Source organism: Barbus barbus (genome assembly GCF_936440315.1).
Source record: "Barbus barbus genome assembly, chromosome: 44".
Taxonomy (NCBI): domain Eukaryota; kingdom Metazoa; phylum Chordata; class Actinopteri; order Cypriniformes; family Cyprinidae; genus Barbus; species Barbus barbus.
The window spans coordinates 16,984,317-16,991,575 of record NC_136722.1 but is presented as its reverse complement, the minus strand read 5'-3'; the positions used below and the strand labels follow the sequence as shown (position 1 = coordinate 16,991,575).

At 40.5% G+C, this 7,259-nt stretch overlaps 1 protein-coding gene across 1 annotated transcript; it reads right to left on the bottom strand.

Annotated features, from left to right (window-relative positions):
- Positions 1-1,253: 1,253 nt before the first annotated feature.
- LOC306863171 (class E basic helix-loop-helix protein 22-like) lies at positions 1,254-2,039 on the bottom strand (the record flags this gene model as incomplete). Its single annotated transcript, XM_079406382.1, has 1 exon — positions 1,254-2,039. One exon carries the CDS (start codon positions 2,037-2,039, stop codon positions 1,254-1,256), a length of 786 nt encoding a protein of 261 aa, XP_079262508.1.
- Positions 2,040-7,259: the final 5,220 nt, after the last annotated feature.

Here is a 7,259-nt window from a genome sequence, read left to right as displayed (position 1 = left end):
GATGTGTTTAATTAAAAAGAATATAGGTATTACAGTCGACAGTTTTGATACACTGTTGTTTTCAAATTAACATTATTAGACAACGTCACGGACTTTTTAATAAACATGACTAAGCTTTATCCGATAATACTAACAGACATTCTCCTTTAACCGTAGGCCATTGTTGTTCATAAAGTCTGGCCTTTTTCCCCAAGGGCATTTAAACGTAAGCGAGCATACAACCACTGCTAATTTAAAGAGAAAAATAGGTTGTTTCTAATTCGTTAAATGTAACTAAATTATTGTTGCCAGATGCCGAAGTTTATAATTTCACAAATTACGTGTCATCAGTAAAATATTTTTCCCTTGCGATTTATTGATCGTAATCTCTCGAGCCAGAAGCCATGAATCGCTTTACAGAGGCATCACAACATACAACCAGGCATAATACGTTGGCTCAAAATATTTTAATAAAGCTTTCCAATACATCAACACATACAAATGGCCCTCTGTGGTCATATTGATACTAATATATCTACATTGCATCCAGCCTCGACCTGACAACAAGTTGAAACCGCCACGTCTCTAGCCAAACTGCATATGTGTATTTGTAAAATGCCAAATAGGCGAGATTTACAGCAATGATGACAATGCATAATCAGACCAGGCATGCAGACCCACTTGATTCCATCCATTTAGAGAAATGAAAAAGGCAAAACAACTTTTTTAAGATTCCACCAAACTAACAATATATTATATTACAATTTTGTAAAATGAACAATCTCAACTAAGCTTTCGAAATAACACGTAGGCTACTTTGGAATAAAGTCCAATACGCCGCTCCTTCCAGCAGCTGCTTTGTAAAACACAGATGTCACTTGAAAGCAAACATTTACAGAACATAAATTCAAAGTAGCAAGAATACGCATTATTGCAAGTTAAAAACCTTAAAACGTTTGGCATCATAAACAAGGTAAAACATGGTTGCATGTTGTCAGGTCAGTGATATACACGTCATTATGAAGGGTCCACGTTGTTCATTCTTAATCATAATCAGTCATAGATTTTGTTTGGTTTTCATCCCACTCTCACCAGCACTTAAAGTATAGGCTATACCGTATGTACACAATCAGTGTTTCTTGGAATGAAGTTGTAAGAAAAGTTTTTAGCATTCTTCTATAGCGACTTCAATGTAAAACTGCTGGCAAACATCAGTCTCTCTTTTTCAGAGTCAAAAGTTGCACATGTGCTTCTACTAGAGTAGGCTGCAGAGTTTAAGGCTTGTCAGTGCATTGCTTACAGAGGCTGGAGGTGATATTGTTGAAAAGGGCACATTTGTCTGGACAGGAGGACGCTGGAACTCCTGCGGGGAACGGGTACCCAGGCGGCTGCTCGTATGCGCTGAGCCCCGGCGTGAGAGCTGTGGTCGCGGGCAGCGAGGCGGCAGAGATAGCCTGGCCTTGGTTGAGATACGCAACCACCCGTCTCATCTCCTCCAGCGCCTGTGCCTGCATGAGGATGTAATTTTTGGCTAAGAGCAAGGTGGCAATTTTGGAGAGTTTCCGTACAGACGGACTGTGCGCGTAAGGGATGACCGCGCGCAGCTCATCGAGCGCATCGTTCAGATCGTGCATTCTCCGTCTCTCCCGGGCGTTGATGTTTAGTCTCAGCGTTTTTTGCTCTTTGTTTTTCTTACCTCCCTCTGACTTTGCGCCGGGAACAATCGTTCTCCCGTCCGGCATGAGCATCATCTCGCATCGGCCGTCACTGTCATCGTCTTGGCTCTGCTCGCCGCCGCTGCTCTCCGCAGCCGAAGTCCTGTTTGCGCTCTCGCCGTATTTCACACACAAAGATCCGGTGGGCAGACCCAGCGTGCCCGCTCGTCCGCCGGGCTGCACCGGGTCTGGGTCGGTCTGCTCAAAACAATTGATGGGCGACTGGCTGTCCCGCGAACCGAGATCAATACCCGCAGCCGGTCGAAACGAATCCATCTTTTTGCTCGAGACTGCGCTGAGAGTTTTGTGAAAAATGTCTCCACCCAAGTTTATTCTCCTGTCCATAGTCTCCCGAAAGTCGGATGCGATGATGGGGCTTCACTCAGCCACTGTCCTCTCCTTAAGTTTCTACTCTATGAAGTGGAGTTGATGTTGATGGCCGCTCCGCTTGTCAAGTGAGGCTCCTCCTAAAGTGCTCTACACTGCGTTTATCGTGTTGAGACGCACTTTGTAGATCTCGGCAGCGATCAGCATCAGCAGCAGAAGGGGGAGTCTTTTACATCATTATCTCAAATCGGGCTATTAATATGAAGAAGATTCGCCTATCGGGATTGAACGCGCGCTACCCAATCAGGTTAACGTTTTAATTAATGGGATTAAAACGGTAACAAACAATCCAAACTGGTTTCTCGCAGCTTTACAAAAGCACCCCGGCTCTTTTATTCCTCTGCCCATCTGCGTACACCCAATGCGCAACTGTGTTCAAGCCGCTGTTGAGCTTTGTAGTGCAGAAACATACAAAATCTACGTATTATAATATAGCCTATGTTCTGTGCTAATGTTGTTTCCTGGTGGATGCTACAGGCATTTTTCGTAAACTGAGGGAGAGACACTGAGTGTTTGGGCATAAATTCAGAGTATTGAATATTGAAAGGGGGCAAATACTCAGGTCAAGTGACCAGGTAACAAACTCTTGGATCAACTCTCTATTTTTACCTTAAAGCAACAATTCGCAAGAGGACCACTAAGCTTTGTGTTTTTGAAAATGTTATATTTTTGTGGGACATACAAACTTTAAAATTGAAAATAAGAAAATGTAAAGAAAAACACTGTTATTCATCTCGTAATGTGGTGGAAAACGGCAACATTTATTTTCTTAGATATTTATTATGCCTATGTTACTTCACATTTCCACATGCTGATGATATTCAAAAATTTTACTTTTGATGTTTTGACGCTCGTTTCAGCGAATGATCTAAATCGTGTTATTCTTGTGTTGTTGTTTTTTGTCTGTTTGTTTGTTTGTTTGAGTACTAAGATTACCAATCCTTATATTGAGTATTCTCTATATTAAATCAATTCTTTAGATAAAATGTAATATTCAAAGCAGAACTAGCATGAAACAAATCTTCATTTTCTAATATCCGTGGACTTGTCTAAGTTGTACCTTCGTCTTTAGAAAAGAGCACTGCATTTCTCTGATCTCCAAAACATTCAACTCAAAACTTTCCGATGTGGGATCAGACAATGCTCAAAAGAAGGCGCATTTGTGAACGCGGGTCGCCCCCGCGTGGTCATAAAGAATTTTGCGCTCACAAGATGTTTTTGTTTTCAAGTAGTGTCACTTGCTAGTCATTATACTATCATATAATAGAGCCAGCAGTGATGTTCAGCTGTTTGTTATTAAAAAGATGTTAAACAGAGGACCATAGCTTTTAAATGTTGTATTGTATATATGCAAATTAATAAAGATATGTCTAGACCAACTAGACATATCTTTATTCATTTGCATATATAAAATACAACATTATGTACATATGTGTGTGTATATATATATATATATATATATATACACAGTGGTGTGAAAAAGTGTTGGCCCCCTTCTTGATTTTTTTTTTTTTTGCATGCTTGTCACACTTTAATGTTTCAGATCATCAAGTAAATTTAAATATTAATCAAAGATAACATAAGTAAACACAACATGCAGTTTTTAAATGAAGGGTTTTTTTTATGAAGGGAAAACAAAATCCAAACCCACATGGCCCTGTGTGAAAAGGTGTTCCCCCCATCCCCCCGTTAAAACATAACTGTGGTTTATCACACCTGAGTTCAGTTTCTCTAGCCACACCCAGGCCTGATTACTGCCACACGTGTTCGCAATCAAGAAACCACTTAAATAGGACCTGCCTGACAAAGTGAAGTAGACCAAAAAATCCTCAAAAGCTACACATCATGTTGAGATCCAAAGAAATTCAGGAACAAATGAGAAAGAAAGTAATTGAGATCTATCAGTCTGGAAAAGGTTATAAAGCCATTTCTAAAGCTTTGGGACTCCAGCGAACCACAGTGAGAGCCATCATCCACAAATGGTGAAAACATGGAACAGTGGTGAACCTTCCCAGGAGTGGCCAAAATTACCCCAAGAGCGCAGCGACAACTCATCCAAGAGGTCACAAAAGACCCCACAACAACATCTAAAGAACTGCAGGCCTCAATTGCCTCGGTTAAGGTCAGTGTTCATGACTCCACCATAAGAAAGAGACTGGGCAAAAATGGCCTGCATGGCAGAGTTCCGAGACGAAATCCGCTGCTGAGCAAAAAGAACATAAAGGCTCGTCTCAGTTTTGCCAGAAAGCATCTTGATGATCCCCAAGACTTTTGGGAAAATACTCTGTGGACTAACGAGACAAAAGTTGAACTTTTTGGAAGGTGTGTGTCCCATTACATCTGGCGTAAAAGTAACACAGCATTTCAGAAAAAGGACATCATACCAACAGTAAAATATGGTGGTGGTAGTGTGATGGTCTGGGGCTGTTTTGCTGCTTCAGGACCTGGAAAACTTGCTGTGATAAATGGAACCATGAATTCAGCTGTCTACCAAAGAATCCTGAAGGACAATGTCCGGCCATCTGTTCGTGACCTCAAGCTGAAGCGAACTTGGGTTCTGCAGCAGGACAATGATCCAAAACACACCAGCAAATCCACCTCTGAATGGCTGAAGCAAAACAAAATGAAGACTTTGGAGTGGCCTAGTCAAAGTCCTGACCTGTATCCTATTGAGATGCTGTGGCATGACCTTAAAAAGGCGGTTCATGCTCGAAAACACTCGAATGTGGCTGAATTACAACAATTCTGCCAAGATGAGTGGGCCAAAATTCCTCCACAACGCTGTAACAGACTCATTGCAAGTTATCGCAAACGCTTGATTGCAGTTGTTGCTGCTAAGGGTGGCCCAACCAGTTATTAGGTTTAGGGGGCAGGCACTTTTTCACACAGGGCCATGTGGGTTTGTATTTTGGTTTCCCTTCATAATACAAAACTTCATTCAAAAACTGTATGTTGTGTTTACTTGTGTTATCTTTGATTAATATTTAAATTTGTTTGATGATCTGAAACATTAAAGTGTGACAAACATGCAAAAAAATCAGGAAGGGGGCCAACACTTTTTCACACCTCTGTGTGTGTGTATATATATATATAAACTACTGGCTTTTGTATTTTATTTTTCTATTTTTTGTTTATATACTGTATACAGTGCCCTCCAAAAATATTGGAACAGTAAGGTCAATTCCTTTATTTTTGCTGTAGACTGAAAACATTTGGGTTTGACATCAAAAGATGAATATGAGATGAGAGATTAACATTTCAGCTTTTATTTAGAGGTATTTTCATCTGGATCTGATACACAACAAGAAGATAGCATATGTTAATTCTATCTGTTCCAATACTTTTGGTAACATGAAAAATGGGTGGGTTCAAACAAAAGGTGCTATCTTCTAAGTTGTGTATCAGATCCAGAATGAAAATACCTGTAAATAAAAGCTGAAATGTTAATCTCTCATCTCATATTCATCTTTTGATGTCAAACCCAAATGTTTTCAGTCTACAGCAAAAATAAAGGAATTGGCCTCACTGTGGCCAATCAAGCACAGTAATATCATGGTCAGCAAAGCACTTGGAAGTGGTTTTGGCACTGTGGGCAGGTGTTAAAGTCCTGCTGGAAAAGCAAATAAGCATCTCCATAAAGCTTGTCAGCAGATGGAAGCATAAAGTGCTCCAAAATCTCCTGGTAGACGGCTGTATTGACTCTGGATTTGATAAAACACAATGGACCAACACCAGCAGACGTCACGGCAACCCAAATCATCACTGACTGTGGAAACTTCAAACTGGACTTCAAGCAGCTTGGGTTCTGTGCCTCTCTAGTCTTCCTCTAGACTCCAGACACTGATTTCCGAATGAAATGCAAAATTTAAATTTATCTGAAAAGAGGACTTTGGAGCACTGAGCAACAGTCCAGCTCTTTTTCTCCTTAGCCCAGGTAAGATGCTTCTGACGTTGTTCCTGTTTCAGAAGTGGCTTGGTAGCCCTTTTCCTGAAGACATCTGAGCGTGGTGACTCTTGATGCACTGACTCCAGCTTCAGTCCACTCCTTGTGAAACTCTCCCAAGTGTTTGAATCAGCTTTGCTTAACAGTATTCTCAAGCTTGCGGTCATCCCTGTTGCTTGTGCACCTTTTCCTTTCCTTCCTTCCAGAAATTCTTCCTTCCAGTCAACTTTGCATTTAATATGCTTTGATACAGCACTCTGTAAACAGCCACTCCTTTCAGTAATGACCCTCTGTGACTTACCCTCTTTGTGGAGGGTGTCAATGATTGTCTTCTGGATCATTGCCAAGTCAGCAGTGTTCCCCATTATTGTGGTTTCAAAGAACAAGATATACCCAGAATTTATACTGTAGAGATGGTCGTTTAATGGAACTCAAATATATATTTTCTAATATATTGAGATACTGGATTCTGACTTTCATGAGCTGTAAGCTCTAATCATCAAAATTAAAACAAAAAAACTTTTGAAATGTCTTTTTATGAATGTAAAATATATATGAAAGTTTCACTTTTTGAAATGTTACAAAAAAATGAAGCTTTTCACGATATTCTAATTTTTTTAGATGTACCTGTACACAGTAGCTCATGCTTTAGTAAATGTTTTTTGCAATGACTGTCCTGTGCCACATGGTGTCAGACTGCACACATTAATAAAGATATGTCTAGATATATGTCTATATATATATATATATACATAGTTTTTGAATATTGTTAATTTTGTAACGTTATTTTGGCTATAGACCCTTTTTCTGTTAGTAAACATTGTGACGTTTTTCTGTGGGTGGAGCTTAGCTGGAGGCAGAAAGATTGAGATGGTCCTCACTGCAGAACAAAAGATCCAGGGGGTGTGGTTGGATCTAGATCCAACTCCTCCCACCTTACATTTACCTAAACCTACCCGTCTCCACCGCCTGATCCCTAAACCCACCCCTAAATCTTCCCATCTCCACCCCTAAACCTACCAGTCTCCACCCCCTAGATGTAGATCCAACCCCGCCCCCTGGATCTTTGTTCTGCAGTGAGGGGCTACTGAAAAAAACGACGACAGCTGTGGTTAAACGAGATGAAACGAGCGGACTGGACAGAAACGATCGTCAAAAATGTTCCCGTTTGCAGCATACACTTCTTATCAGAAAATATGAAATAAAGTCTTGTATTTTGTTGTTATGGGCGCGTC